This window comes from Juglans regia, chromosome 13 (assembly GCF_001411555.2).
Source record: "Juglans regia cultivar Chandler chromosome 13, Walnut 2.0, whole genome shotgun sequence".
Taxonomy (NCBI): Eukaryota; Viridiplantae; Streptophyta; class Magnoliopsida; order Fagales; family Juglandaceae; genus Juglans; species Juglans regia.
Window position 1 is genome coordinate 11,977,663 of NC_049913.1, and position 16,712 is coordinate 11,994,374.

The 16,712-nt window shown below is 29.6% G+C and overlaps 1 protein-coding gene across 1 annotated transcript; it reads left to right on the forward strand.

Annotated features, from left to right (window-relative positions):
- Positions 1–723: 723 nt before the first annotated feature.
- Positions 724–6,903, forward strand: LOC109004666. The gene is made up of 6 exons (XM_035684310.1): positions 724–1,041; positions 1,130–1,190; positions 1,334–2,119; positions 2,887–5,890; positions 6,481–6,601; positions 6,751–6,903. Exons 1-6 carry the CDS (start codon positions 724–726, stop codon positions 6,901–6,903), a joined length of 4,443 nt encoding a protein of 1,480 aa, XP_035540203.1.
- The last annotated feature ends 9,809 nt before the right edge of the window (positions 6,904–16,712 follow it).

Below are 16,712 nucleotides of genomic sequence, written 5' to 3' on the forward strand. Positions count from 1 at the left end.
TTCAAATCCAGATCGAAATGCAAAAATGGACATGAAAAATACAACAAGATGGGAAAAAATGTCGAATAAATAGGAACCGAAACCACATAAATCTCGAATAAATAGGAACCTAAATGACATACACAAATGACACTTCAAAGACCAACGATGTTATGTGTGTGTGTGTGTGTGTGTGTGTGTGTTTGTGTGTATACAATGCAATCAAAACTTACAATGTCTTGTGTCTAAACAGGAATTATCCTCCTTATCAAGAGATCTAAATATATAAAAGACTCTCCACTGTTCATTTCAAGACCTGTAAGTGCCTTTATATATATATATATATATATTATTATATATGTCACTATCTTGGAGACGTTTATTTCGCATTAAGTACTTATTAATTATTCATTTAGTTTGGGTTGTGTGGAACAGTATTATCCAACGTTTAGAAGAATTGTTTGCTTCGTTAACATAATGAGAAGTGGTAAGATTGTGTTAATGAGTTATGTAGCATTTGTTTTCAAATAGTAATATTAGTTTTATAAAAGTTAAGCTTTGAAACTATTTTTTGAAGATCATGGAAAACAACCGGCGAAGAAAATCTCGTATAAAGATTTACCTGAAGAGAAAAAAGAAGAACTCCGTACAAAACAGAGAGAAAGATATGCTAAAAAAAAAGCATCTAGAAGCAATTCCATCCAATTAAAAGATTCAGCTTCATTTGGGGGTGATCAAATGACTATGTCAATTGATGAACCTTCAAATAATGATGTCCAACATATAAACATCATTCAGGATTTCACTGTTCTACAAAAAGTGTCAAAGAGACAACGAATTTTCCGCGTTGGTGTTGATATCGATGAATTGGTTTCGTCTCATGAAGTATGTGTTCCTCCTGGTGTTAATGTCTATATAGTTGATTCAGAGGCAACTTCATCATTAAACAATGTGGCGAATCGTTCTGATTGTCCGAGTGATTCTATGGATTTCCTGACACGTAAATCAGGAAACACAAACATAGATGAAACGACGGTCTCTAATCAGTTTTTGATTCAACAGGTTTTCTTGAAATTATTTTTTCATATTTCTTATTCAATCAGCCTTATATTCTTTTTTATTGAAATTTGAGAACATCCTATTCAAATAGGCTCCATGTGTTGTTCGGGAAGAGTCAAGTTTTGAAACAAGTATACCATCACCTCGTAGGGGTAAGAAACAAGTATAATTATATTATTCGTTCTTATTCCATTGTCAACTCTTGACACTCTTCCAGCAGTGTCCTTAGCCAGATCATTCAAACAATTCGATGGGTTTACGCCTATTGTCTTCTGTTCATTTTTAAACTCAATAGGTGGGGGACATCGTCGCTTTGTTGGACGTAGACAACTATTGCAAGTTGTGCCATCTGAAGCATATTCCTTGCCGTATGTGCCTTGTTGCAGATATTGTAAAGCAAAACGATTCTATCATGAAACAAACGGATTTTGCTGTGCAGATGGGACAATTTCTTTGGCCACAAATGATGTCCCTGATCAGCTTTATGATCTTTTTACCTCCGATGCAAATGAAGCCGCGCATTTTAAGACCTATGTTCGGACTTATAATAACAAGTTCGCGTTTACATCTTTTGGAGTTAAATTCGATAGAGATCTTTGCAGACGAAATAAAGGGATTTATACCTTCCGAACTCAGGGACAGATCTATCACTATATTGACGATTTAGTCCCTTTAAATGGTCGTCCTTCTTCTCTCCAATTGTATTTCTATGATACTAAGCACGAATTAGAAAATCTTATTTCTGATTCAGACAGAATGAACCCATCAATTATAGTTCAACTCATCGATATTCTTCGCATAAATCCATATTCTGTGTTTTTCCGATCTCTTGGTGATTTGCCAAATTTGGAAAATCAAGTAATCCATATAAGATCAGATGCTGGCCTAGATCAGCGTGTGTCCAATGCCCCGACATCTTCACAAGTTGCAGCAATATGGGTTGAAAATGAAGATGCAGATCAGTTGGGAGGACGGGACATTTGTGTCTTTAGTCATTCTGGTGGAAGTCATATAGTTCAGTATTATTTTGGCTGCTATGATCCACTTCAGTATCCGCTGTTATTTCCTTTTGGGGATACTGGTTGGCACCAAGGCATTAAAAGGATCAATAGAGGAAGCACAGTAATATGTAATGAAACAACCCGATCAATAGATCCTCACTAATCAATGTCAGCAGAAGAATTACTTACAAGAGAACAACGAGGTTAGAGTATAATCTTAATCTTTCCATTTTGTACTTAGAGCATTAGCATTGGTCTATACATATGCATATGCAAAATCGCCTCTTTTACATATCCACTTTGTCATTCAAGCAAAATTCTCACATTGGTTTATGCATATTTGACACAAAATAATAATTATTATTATTGTTTTGCTAAAATCAATTTTTTTTATATATATTTTGCAATTAGCATCCACTACATACATTTGACATTAATAATATAAATTCAATAATAAAAAATATACTTTTTTTTATATATTATATTAAAAATATAATAAAATGAAAAAAATATATATAATATATTATAATAATAAAATGAATGTGCAAGTGAAGATTTGTTATGTTGTTGAAAAATGGAGAAAATGAAATGATTGTGAGAGAGAGAGTGGGAGGAGAGATAAATAATGATTACAATAATATTTGTGGGGTGAATAGTGGTTATCCAAATTTGGATAAGCACTGTTCATAGGTAGCTAAATATTTGGATATGCATAAGCCAATGTGGAGGATTTTATGGTCATATTATGCAAATATGACTTTGCATATGCATATGCATAGACCAATGCTAATGCTCAGTTTGTACACGTCCAATTTTGTAATATTGCATTCCCCTTCAACTTTTGTAGCATTAAACAGAAAAATGAAGGATCCAATTGTTTCGTGTCGTGAGTATTATTGCTACAAATTACAAATCAGAGAAAATTTCAGATCAATTTTGTTGCTGTCTGGTCGTCTATTGCAACAATTCGTTGTTGATATGTATGTTAAGATCGAGACGTCAAGATTAGACTATTTTCGTAGCAAACAACAACATATTCGATCTGAGTTATATCAAGGTATTGTTGATACCATTACACTAGGGGAAACTAACGCTTCTAATGTTGGAAAACGGATTATTCTGCCTTCGTCATTTATTGGGGGTCCAAGAGACATGCGAAAAAGATATATGGAAGCAATGGCTTTAGTTCAGCGTTATGGTAAACCAGACATTTTTTTAACAATGACATGCAATCCAAATTGGCAAGAAATTTCAAATGAATTACGCCTACATGAGGAGAGTCAAAATCGGCCTGATTTAGTTGCTCGGGTCTTTCGTGCAAAATTAGAAGAATTAAAGGATCGATTATTCAAGCAACAGATATTTGGAAAAGTTTCAGCATATGTTTATGTTATTGAGCACCAAAAAAGAGGCCTTCCACATGCTCATTTTCTAATTATATTACAAAGAGATTGGAAACTCTATGCGCCTGAATCTTTTGATGACATTGTATCGGCAGAAATACCTGATAAAAATACGAATTTGCATTTGCATAACGCCGTTGTCAAGCATATGATACATGGACCATGTGGAGTGTTGAATCCAACAAATGTTTGCATGAAAAAAAATGGTTATTGCAAAAGCCATTATCCAAAAAATTTTGCATCAAGTACGACTGTTGGAAATGATTGCTTCCCAATATATAGGCGTTCTGACAATGGAATAACTGTCAAAGTGAGAGGTCATAATTTGGATAACCGTTGGGTCGTTCCATATAATCCGTATTTGCTTGCAACATTTGACTGTCACATTAACGTCGAGATTTGTTCTACTATAACAGCAGTCAAATATCTTTATAAGTACATTTACAAAGGGCATGATCGTGTTGCTTTCAATTTGGTTTCTGAACAAAATAATCAACAAATTGATGAAATCCAACAATTCCAATCAGCCCGATGGATTGCTCCGCCTGAAGCTATGTGGAGAATATATGGCTTTGTTGTTAATGAAATGTACCCAGCAGTGTATAGCTTACATTTACATCTTGAGGATCAACACCAAGTAACTTTTCGAGCAAATGAAGACTTAATCAATGTTCTCAACTCTGATCGGTCTGCAAAATCGATGTTAACAGAATTCTTTGCATTAAATCGAGTGGATGAGAATGCCAGGACATTGTTGTACAAAGAATTTCCAGAATTCTATGTTTGGAGCCAACAATACAAAGAGTGGACTTGTCGAAAAAAGAAAACTGTTATAGGTCGAATTATTACAGCAAATCCATTTGAAGGTGAGAGGTATTATCTGCGGATATTGCTAAATCATGTAAGAGGACCTTTGTCATTTGAAGATCTTAGGACAGTTGATGGTGTTGTGGCTCCAACTTTTCGTGAGGCAGCAACTATGCATGGTTTGCTACAGAGAGACAGTGGTTTAGAAGATTGTTTACATGAAGCATCTCTATATCAAATGCCGTCCAGTTTGAGACGGCTATTTGCAACTATATTGGTTTATTGTAATCCAACCAATCCGAGAGAGCTTTGGGAACGTTTTGAGCAAGATATGTCAATTGATTTTAGGTCAACTGAAGATTCTATGTTGACTGTAAGAATGCAAGTTTTGCGCTCAATCTCTTTTACACTTGAATCAATGGGGAAACACATTAATTCATTTCATCTTCTTGATGACGACATTTGTTTTGATGAAGACCAATTCGAATCTAGGGAAATCGATGATGAATTGGCTGTTGAAATTCCAGAAGAAGATACTGCTGCATCAGAAATCCTTAATAGTGAACAGCGACATGTCTATAATTCAGTTTTGGAAAATGTTTTTTCAAACAAAACTGCTACATTCTTTGTTGATGGCCCTGGTGGGACAGGGAAGACATTCCTGTACAAGGCACTTCTCGCTGCAGTAAGATCAAGAAAATTAGTGGCACTTGCAACTGCTTCATCTGGTGTTGCTGCATCTATCCTTCCTGGAGGTCGAACAGCACACTCGCGCTTTAAGATTCCATTAGATACTGATGAACATAGCATGTGTTGTGTCAGTAAACAAAGTGCCATTGCAAAGCTACTACGTGTAGCAAGGTTAATTATATGGGATGAGGCCCCTATGTCAAGAAAACAACACATCGAAGCTTTAGATAAAATGTTACGAGACATTAATGATTCAGAGTTAACATTCGGTGGAAAAGTTGTCGTTTTTTGTGGAGATTTTCGCCAGGTTTTACCTGTGGTTCGTAAAGGAACAAGACAAGAACATGTTGACGCCAGTTTGGTTTCTTCTTATTTGTGGCCTACATTGATCAAACTTCGTTTAACTGAAAATATGAGAGCAAGATTGGATCCAGTTTTTTCAGAATATGTGTTAGAATTAAGCAACGGAATGACACCAATCACAATTGACGAAACTGTAAAAATTCCTAATGGCATGCTTGTTCCCTATGAAGATGACTGTACTTCTTTGGATCATTTAATAGATGTTGTTTTCCAAGATATTCATGAATATTCAATAAATATTTCAGCTATGATGAATCGGGCCATATTAACACCAAAGAACAGTTATGTTGATGAAATAAATACATTACTGATTCATAGGTTTCCTGGTGAGCTTAGGCGATATTATAGCTTTGATGAAGCAATAGATGCATCTGAACAATCAGTTATGGAGGATTTTTTAAATACTCTAACCCCAAATGGACTTCCTCCTCATGAATTGTTACTAAAGATAAACTGTCCCATCATGTTGTATATGCTTGCATTAATCACGATCTCTATTTCTAATGAAGGATTGTCTCTTTCATCACGTCCGAAAAGTAAATTTATGATCAATCCTGTTCTTCCTGAGGCAACTTCATTGCAAGAGTGGTAATCGTCAGAAATAAGTCATTATTTGTTTCGTCCTACTTGAATATTAAAATCTTCATATTTTTATTTCTTATGTTGCATTTGTTTTTATGAATTTTAAGGGCGGTAATTAATGATTCATTACTTGAGAGTATTATTGCAAGATGCTTGACATACCCGTCTACATCGCTGTCTTCTGTTGGTATACGAGAAATAATCAAGAATTGTGATGTTGCTGAGTTGATCAAAAGTTTACAACCCATGGCGGTAAAATCCTATTATTCGTAACAAATTCAAATATTTATACAATCAATTCATCTAAAAAATTATTTTTGATGTAATGTAGAAAGCAAAATTTTGGATAAAGGCGAAGATAATAGTGGTTGACTTGCGCCAGATATTTTTTTACATATCATGTATTGGTTGTTATAAAGGAACTGGGTATGATTACAATGATAGCTTCCTTTGTTACCATTGCAAACACCAAAGTATTTCCCAACCACGGTATGTATCATTCAAATTTTTTGTTCTGTTTGATAATTTATGTGATAAATTTAATGTATAGCTTTTATTGATTCTAATTTAAAATGATATTTCCATCAATTTTATAGTTGTCGAGCATATGTTCAACTCGACGATGGTACAGGAAGACTATCTGCTGTTATGTTTGGTGAAGTTGTAGAGGAAGCATTCGGTTGTTCGGCAGTTGAGCTGATGAAGCATACTGGTGATGTATGTTTTCTTATTTTCTATTACCTTTATTGTTGTGAGTAAAAACGTCCGTCTTATAATTTTTGACATATTTACTACATTAATTTCCAGCATATATATTCTTTAAATTTTTATTAATCATGCAAGGTTATTAAAAATTTCTTTTGCAGGAACATTTGCCTTATATAGAAAATCTTGTAGCACAAGTTTCACAGAAAGAGTGGATGATTGAACTTTTAGTAGATCCCAATCGACTCAACCAACAACAGCACAAGAATTTCAATGTCATTTCTATTGATGCAGTACAAGAAGACACAAAATGATGGATCATAGTAAAAACATCAAAGGACTCATATTTTGAACTGATGTTTTTGTCGAGTTTGTTGCTAAAACTATCGATGTTATAAATATGTGTTGGACTATGTTATATTTTGAACTAATGTTTTTGTTCGGTTTGTATTAAACTTATCGCAAGTAACTTTGCTAAAACTATCAATGTTATAAATATGTGTTGGAGTATGTTATATTTTAAACTAATGTTTTTATCTTCTAATCTATGCAAGCATGTAATTATTATACTCTGCTTAACTATCATTACCCTTAAATATTTATTAGATTTCACATTTTTTCCTATATGTCTTAATTTATTGATTGAAATAAACTTTTTTTATAGAATATATATTATTTTTTTAAAATAATTATTTCACCCAACTAGGCAAACGTGCTTTGCACGTTATTTTGACCTAGTATATATATATATATATATATATATATATATATATATGTGTGTGTGTGTGTGTGTGTGTGTGTGTATGAATATCTTATATATACCAGCAGCTTGGAGATTAAGTTGGGTTTCTTAATTATTTGCCAGCTTATATTATATTATTTAAACAGCGCGCATGGGGAACATATGATCTCTAGATATAAAAGCCACAAAAATCACATCGGTATTGATATGATGTTCATGGGTGAGTAGAGAAACAGAAAATATATCAGTATTTTATAACTAATGATCTACTCATGGCTACTCCATGAGTGGAAGACCTAATTATTAATAATGTTAATAATAATATATTACCAGAAAATAATAGTACTGATGATAATAATAATTAATGATAATATTATATGTTGCATGCAGAGTAATGGGAAGTACGTGTACTTGCCGCGTATATATATCACCATGCACACGTCATCATGAATTATATATCAGTTGTAAGAAAAATAAATGAGAAATAATAATTACAGTCACGCCGCATAATCACTTTAAAAGAAGTGAATAAATACGAGATTCATATGAAAAAAATTAATTTTTTAATAATAGACTCTATTTTTTTTTCAATTTTTCAAAATAATTGCACGATACTTATATACTCTATTACTGTACGACGTTTATGCACTCTATAACTGCATGTAGTATTATCAAAATAAATTATTTACGATGAAAATGAGTATTTTTAATAAAAAATAGACTCATTTTAATTTAAGAAAATGATATTTTCAAAAAAAATAGCTAATGACAAATAAATATTTTTCTTAATATATATATATATGTTCTTTACCCTAATTAATCAGTTGGTTTGATCTCATGCAATGGACCAAGTTTGAGTTCTACAATAAAAAAAAAAGGGTACAATCAGCACTGACTGCAACATGAGTCATATATTAAGGAGACGAAAAATAACAATTAACATGTGTAAAGCCCGGGGGCACATTGAAAAATAACAATTAATATATTTACATGTGTATATATATATATACAATACAATTGAGTTTTTGTGACGATTTTGAAATTTTGACAATCCTAAAACTGTAACCAAAAATCATTTTTGTGACGGTTTCAAAAAACCGTCACTAAAGGCATACGAGAAATTGTTATACGTTTGAATTATAATACTATTTCGTTCGTACGTCACTCAGAGATGTCGTTTTGGAATGATTACATTCAAATGTATAAACTGTTACATTCAAACAGCTCATGTATGTTCAAACATTAAGCTCACTTACGTGCGAACGTGTAAGTTATTCGTTCAAACGTTCGAACAAGAAATGTTTAAAAATTAAAAATTGAATATTAAATTAAAAAAGATTGATAATTGAAATATAAAAACACTAGATATATTAAATGATATTATTCATTACATAAAGTATAGAAAAATAAATATATTAAAATATAAATATAAAATATGATAAAAGTGTAAAACAATCCGAACGTGTTGTTTACAAATGTATAAAACTTCTCAGTTAATATGTTAACATTTTTGTTTAGGATATCTAAACGATGGCCAACTTTGGTGACACTCTGTTGTACATACTCGATCTGTTGGTCGATGTGAGCAGTAATATTTGAGATCATCGCATCAACCCAAGCAGGGCGTGCATTCCCTGCAGGTATATCCATTGGTTGCTGACTAGTACTCCCACTATGAGGAGCAATACCAGCCCCAAACTGGGTCGGAGGAATAAGATCTGGTGTAAGATTAGGCTCAAGCCGAGCACGCCCCTTTCGTTGTCTAATGCTCCGACGATGTGAGGTCATGTTTAGGGGATTCATCTGCTTAGCCAACCACTCCGCTTGGGGTGGCACTCTCCAGCCTAGTAATAGCCAAGTAATGGTCAAAAGAGATTATGATTGCCTCGTAATGAATCCTCTCAAATATCAACAATGGAAAGTCGATGGGCTCTCCACGTACCACTCGTATGAGGAACTGTGCTCGAGTCCGATTGAAGGTATACATATATATAAAGGGGAACAAATTAAATCTGCTTCTGAAATACATTCGAACATATAACTTAACGTTTGAACATAAAAAAATAACATTTGAACGTTGGGAGTAAAAAAAACAGCGAAACGTTATATTCAAACGTTTCATGTAAATAAGTTCGAATGTATTTAACTTAATGTTCGAACCTATGCAGGTATATGCTCGAACATTAGAACTAAAATGTCCCATGACCTTATATTCGAACGTTTATGTTTATGTTCAAATGTTTGATGTATTACTTCGAATGTAAATATAAATGTTCAAACTATAGAAATGTTACATTCGAACGTTAAGATTCAAACGGCTAGGAAAACGTTACATTTGAATTCTTTATTGTATAAACTTCGAACATAACAGTACATTCGAATGTAGACTAACATATGTTTGGAGTACAGATGATCATTCGAATGTTGACTATGGGACTTTCGAACGTTTAAACCCAGAAATGGCTGAGTTGATCTTGTAATGGCTACCGTAAAAATGAGGTATACGCTGAATGTAAACTATCTACGGTGGCCATTTGGCCATTGGCCTCTCAAATTTGTTTTGATTCATACCGAAACCCCCTATATATATGTTAAAAAAAACAAAAAATGGAAAGTCTTTAATATATATAGTAATATATATATATATATATTATTTTAATATAATAATATATCGTAATACAATATATAGTAATATATTGTATTACAATTAAAAAGACATGCATTATTATTACAATCTAGTACACAAAACTCTAGCTTACAAACTCCTAAACAAATTAATTGAAATCAAATTACTCTTCCTAATAAATGGCAATTAGAGAATATTACTCCATTACCTAAGATAGAAAATAATTCTAAAGATGCTCTTGAATATATAGATAAAAAAACAGACGGAGTAGTCCAAATTGCTTTTCAATCTTTTAAAATATCTTTGTCACATAAATTTTACTCCAACACATTCTAGTTATCATACACCCAGATATGTTCTTACATCCATTTCTCGGAATAGATCTCAAAATTTTGACACCAGATCCTAGAATCTATACACACATATTTGGAAAATTATTTTCGAAAATATTATTGATATACAAGTATATACTGTTAATCATCCTGATAAGACATCCACCTCTCATAATCCTGAAAATGAACATTCTTCTCCAACATATTCACAAGTAGTTGTAGATGAGTCCCAAATATACACATTGAATAAAGAATAATTTAAAATTAATAAAGAATATCTCAAACAAGATTATATGAAAAAAGAAAATAGTAAAAAAAGATTAGTATTTTTCTCGAGTTTTACAAAAATAGAAAGATATTATATTCAAAAAAATATTATGAGTATCTAGAAAGATAACAAATTAATATACCTTTTTTTATATGGTTTGAAATCTATAAATCAAACCAATTATCAACCATAAACAGGATTACAAATCAATGGATTAAAGAAGAAAATAACCAAATAGTTTATGAGAAATACCTCCATTTTGAAGCCATCAAGTTCAATCAAAGAAATACTCAAATATTGATTTCACCAATAAAAAAAAAATATAATAATACATTAGAAAGAAAAATCACTGATAATATAATTCAACAAATCAATTATACCAATTTATATCTAAAAACCATGAGTAAACAATTAGAAAGAATTGAAACCCAAATATATCATATTAATCCTACTATTAAAGAAGCAAACGAAACCCCTTTATTTGTTTCTCATGAAATCTTATCTCATTTAAAAACTATATTTTTCTAAAAACAAAAATGATTTATTAAAACAAATCTCTAATAAATTAGAAAAATTAAATATTACTAATACCGCATCTACCTCAAAACAACCTCATATTAATGTCTTAATTAAAACAGACTCACATGTATTATCTAATTCTGAAATTAGTAATATGGAAAACCAATTTAAAATTTTAGATTTACAAATAAATAAAATTAGAAGAGATTATGTTAATAGTTTTTCAGCTAGAGATTCTAAACATCATGTTTCTATTACTCGTAATTGGTATCCGAGGCCTACTCCACCGGATATGCAATTTGAGGAAAGAGAACATATAGTAAGATCTGATTTTGTACCATATGTATTATATGAATGGAATATAGATGGATTATCTGATTATGAAATATTAAATCATTTCCAATAAATGATTATGGTTGCTAACATTTATAAAAGTAATAGAAACAGTGATCACCAAATATCATTTATTATTATTACAGGTTTTACTGGCCAATTAAAATGTTAGTGAGATCATAATCTTTCACATGAACAAAGAATAAAAATATTAACTGCATATAAACATGATGAAAATATGCAAATAATTAAAATAGAAGATAGTTTACCATTAGAAGATGTTGTAAATACTTTAATATATCTATTAATCAAACACTTCGTTGGTGATCCTGTTTAATTCAAAGAAAGAACCAATGATTTGTTAATTAATTTAAGATGTCCTCAATTATCTAATTTTCATTGGAATAAAGATGTATTTCTAACTAAAGTTATGATAAAAAATGATTGTCAACAACAATATTGGAAGGAAAAGTTCATAGTCGGACCTTCATATTACTTTGTCTAAAAGGTACAAGAATCATTAATAAAATCATATGGTACTATTGATTTTATTAATCTCACATATGATGATATAATAACTAATATTAATAGAAATGGTTTAATTATGTGTAATGATATAAGATTAAAAAGCAGAGGTATAAAGAAAATAAATTTGCTAAAAATTAATTAGGTACCTTTTGTGAATAATTTGGTTATACTCTATTATTAACTCCTTCAAGAAGACACAAAAAATGGAAAAAGAATTTATAAGAATTATTCTAATAAAAAATGAAAATATAAAAAACCTTATAAAAAGATAAAAAATAAACTGATATATAATAAACCAATAAAAAATCCAAAAAAGTCTAATAAAAAATAAATAAATTGTTTGATATAAATGTGGAAAAGTTGAACATTATAAATCAAATTGAAAGTCAAACAACAGATTAATGAATTAGATATATCTGAAACATTAAAAGAAAAATTATTAAACATTTTTATAATGCATTCAAGTGAAGAGGAGGAAAGTTCTTCAGAAGAAAAAAAAATCTATCAATTAAAAGAATCAAACTTTTCTGAGCAATCTTCTGATAGTGAATCTGAAGAAAATGAGGTACATGTATGAAATTGTTTTGATAAAAATAATTGTATTTTTAATAAAATCATTAATGTACTTTCAAAATAATAAGATATTGTATTAGAATTAATAGACAAAAATAATGATCCACATGAAAGAAAAGATTGCTTAGAAAAACTAAAAGATACTTTTAATACTCAAACCACTTCAGCAACCTTTTCCGCACCTTATAATTTCTCAGAGATAGTAGGAGGATTTAAAACAAACAAATAATAAATTACAATGCAAGATCTACAACAAGAAATTAATGAAATAAAACAAGATGTTAGAAATTTGAAAACATCTAATGTTAAACTATAAGTTTCAAATGAACAATTACTATAAGAGAATATATTATTAAAAATAGATCAAGACATAAATAATTCTCATAGTATCCTTGATATGATAAATTGTCAGAAATGGTATACTGAAGTAAAAGTCTCTATTAATCAAGAATTTTCTTTTACTACAATTGTCCTATTAGACATAAGAGCATATTTAAATTGTATATAAGATGGATTAATACTTTTTAAATATTTTGAAAAAACAAAAGAGATATTATCCCAAGCTAATGGAACAAGATTAAACATAAATTATAAATTATCTAATACAAATATTTGTAATAATGGAATTTGTTTTAAAATAACATTTATTTTAGTAAAAAATATTAACACCAAAGTAATATTAGGAAATCCATTCCTTGCCTTGCTTTATCCTTTTTCTGTAACAGGAGAATGAATTTCTAATAAAATACTTGGATAATAAATTCAATTTAAATTCTTATTTTCTCCTGTATCAAAAGAAATTAACTCCTTAAAGGAAGTTTCATTAACTAGAAAAATTGATTTTTAACAAAGAATATGAGATTTTGAAGGCTGAGATAGTAATAGAGAATTAAAAATTTGAGAAGGGGAAAAGGAAGAAGGTGAAACAGTTTTGGAGTATGTTGGTGATTTTGGAGAAGTTAATAATGAAAATGAATTGTAAGGTGATCTAATATTTTGAGGTAATGTACGTCCCAAATACCGTATATGATCTTGGAGTTGCAGAAGGGCAATGTGAAGAAGATGGAGGAGATGGTGGCAGAGCATAAGAAGATTTAGACTTTACTTTTGATTTTGAGGATGACATGATTTTCATTGTAAGAATTCTCATGATAGAAAATATGGAAGAAAATTAGATTCTCCTTTAATATGTTCAATATCAAAATATACATAATATAGCTTGTCATCTAGCAAATATTTGTTTAGCAACAAGATTTTTCACATCTTTAATCAAAACTTCTTTGACTGATTTACAATATATTATAACTAAAAACTTTTGAATCAACAAAACATCTTGAAATTTAGAAATACATAATACAATAGCTGAAATTTCATTTTAAATAGTACTATAATTCTTTTGGACAGGATTCTAACATCCTGAATAGAATCGAACAATCTATTTCGAATCAGTTGATAATTTTTGTTTCATAATTCCTCCATAACCAAGATCAGATGCATTTGTTTCAACAATTTTAAAAGTACGAGAAGTTGAGAGTCCTAAGCATGGTAATTTCTTAACGTGATCAGCTTTAATTTGTTTTATAATATTTGTATGTTTTTATGTCCATAAAGGTGGATTCTTTTTTAATTTTTTAAATAATGGCTTACATAATGTCATGAGAAATTGATAAAAATCTGCAATATAATTGAGACTTCCCAAACCAAAAATCTTTGTAGTTGTTGCTTATATTTTATTTCATCCAAAAATTTATCAACAAATTATATTACTCTACTAATTGGTGTAATAGTTAATTGATAGATATCATGTCCAAGGAATCTAATTTTGTTTTGAAATAATTTTATTTTTTGTGATAAAAAAAAAATCCATTTTGTTTAATAATTTGAACAAAAATATTTAAACGTTTCCAATGTTGCTCAATAGATGAGAAAAATATTAATACATCATCTATATAAATTAAAAAAAAATAAGTGAAATGAGTAAATATTTCATTCATAATATTTTGAAATTCACTAGGAGCATTTTTTAACCTAAATGACATAACATTTCATTCATAATGTCCAAATGGAACTGTGAATGTTGATTTATTACTGTCTTTTTTCAGCAACTTATATTTGTCAAAATCCACTCTTCATATCAAATTTTGAAAACACTGTAGCGTTATAAAATTGAGATAATAAGTCTTTTTTATTAGGAATTAGGTATCTAATCCATTGTAATACTTTATTTAACGGTTTATAATTGATAACTAGCTGAGGGATTCCTATTTCTAATTTTGCTTGTTTTTGAACGTAAAAGGCAACACAACTCCATGATGATTTACTTTCCCTAATGAGCAATGCTACACACAGTCCCCATTTGGGGACTGTAGTGCTAGCCTAGGTAATTTTATTTTTAAAATTTTTTGAAATTACAAAAATATCACTCATAAAATGATGTTTTTTCTCATTTAATAAATGGCCTGCACATACAGTCCCCAAGTAGAGACTGCAAATAGAATTTCTCTTTCCTAACTAATCTTTTTGTTAAGAAATGATTAATTTCTTTTTTACAGAATTCTAATAATTCATTGTTCATTTGAATTGATCTAGCTTTAATTGGAATAATATTTTCAGAAAAATTTTTTTCGTAAGGTAATTCAACTATATGTTGTTTTCTATTTCTAAAAGTATTAGACAGGTTAGAGTATACTTCTTTTTCAATTATAGCTTTAAATGATCAATTTTTTGAGTTAGTAACGGATCTTTTAATTGTTCTTCAATTCTTTTATATTTGAATTCTTGTTTTAAGAAACTTATCTGTTTTTTTTTTTTTTTCATTTTATCCTATTTTTTGTTAAAAAAATAATTTCTCTGGTTAATGAAACTTCCTTTAATGAGTTAATTCCTTTTGATACATGAGGAAATAAGAATTAAAATTGAATTTCTTATCTAAGTATTTTAGTAAAAATTTCTTCTTCTGTTACAGAGAATGGGTAAAGTAAGGCAAGAAATAGATTTTTTGACTTATATTTATTTAATCTATTGCTTGGGCTTGGTTATTCATTGTATAGATCTTGGTAATTAGGTGATGTCTTTTCTGGATGCTTGGGCTTTATTGGTTTATATATATATATATATATATAAAGTAATTCCCAAGTGTCAGGATGTAGCCACGAATTTTCCTCCGCCATAAGTGAGGGATATTTCAATAAATTTGGACGAGTCAGGCTTGAACATGTCACTCTGCCTTTTCTAAAAAAAAAACAAGAAGAAGAAGCAATGAATGAATTTCCTAATATTACTTTAGTGTTAATATTTTTTACTAAAATAAATGTTGTTTTAAAACAAATCCAATTATTACAAATATGTGCATTAGATAATTTATAATTTATGTTGAATTTTATTCCATTAGCTTAGGATAATGTCTCTTTTGTTTTTTCAAAATATTTAGAAGGTATTAATCCATTTTGTATACATTTTAAATCTACTCCTGTGTCTAATTGGGCAATTATAGTAAAAGAAAATTCTTGATTAATAGACACTGTTACTTTAGTATACAATTTTTGAAAATTTATATTGTCAAGGATTTTGATAAAATTATCTGTTTCATCTTAATAACTATTGTCGAGCATTCTTCTCGTTCTTTATTAGGGTATTGATATTTTTATCTATTTTTAAGAATATAATTTTTTGTAATAATTTTTCATTTGAAACTTCTAATTTAAGATTAGATGTTTTTTGATTTTTGACTTCTTGTTTTATTTCATTACTCTCTTGTTGTAAGTCTTGTAGGGTGACTTTGTTTCTCAGTTTTAAATTTACTTACTATTTTTGAAAAATTATAAGGTTCTGGTACTGAAGTAGTATAATCTGTAAAAGTATCGTTTAATTTTACTAAATAATCTTTTCTTTCTTGTGGATCATTAATTTTATCAACTAATTCTAAGATAATATCCTCTTGTTTTGAAATAACATTAATGGTTTTCTTGCAAATGCAATTGTTTTTATCTAAACAATTACAAACATGGGCCTCATCTTCGTCTGATTCATTATCAGAAGATTGTTCTGAAAGGCTTAATTAATTTAATTGATAAATTTATTCTGAAAAACTTTCTTCCTCTTCACTTGACAGTACTAAAGATATTTAATAATTCTTTTTAATGTTTCAAGTATGTCTAATTTATAATTTGTTGTTTGACTCTACAATTTGACTTGTAATGTCT

What these genes read in the sequence shown, in the direction of transcription:
- LOC109004666 (XM_035684310.1), top strand. Translation starts at nt 724, where the DNA reads ATGTCAATTGATGAACCTTCAAATAATGATGTCCAACATATAAACATC. An exon ending in ATCAGTTTTTGATTCAACAG is followed by an intron (nt 1,042 to 1,129) that starts GTTTTCTTGAAA and finishes CTATTCAAATAG; the next exon opens with GCTCCATGTGTTGTTCGGGA. An exon ending in TGATGAAGCATACTGGTGAT is followed by an intron (nt 6,602 to 6,750) that starts GTATGTTTTCTT and finishes TTTCTTTTGCAG; the next exon opens with GAACATTTGCCTTATATAGA.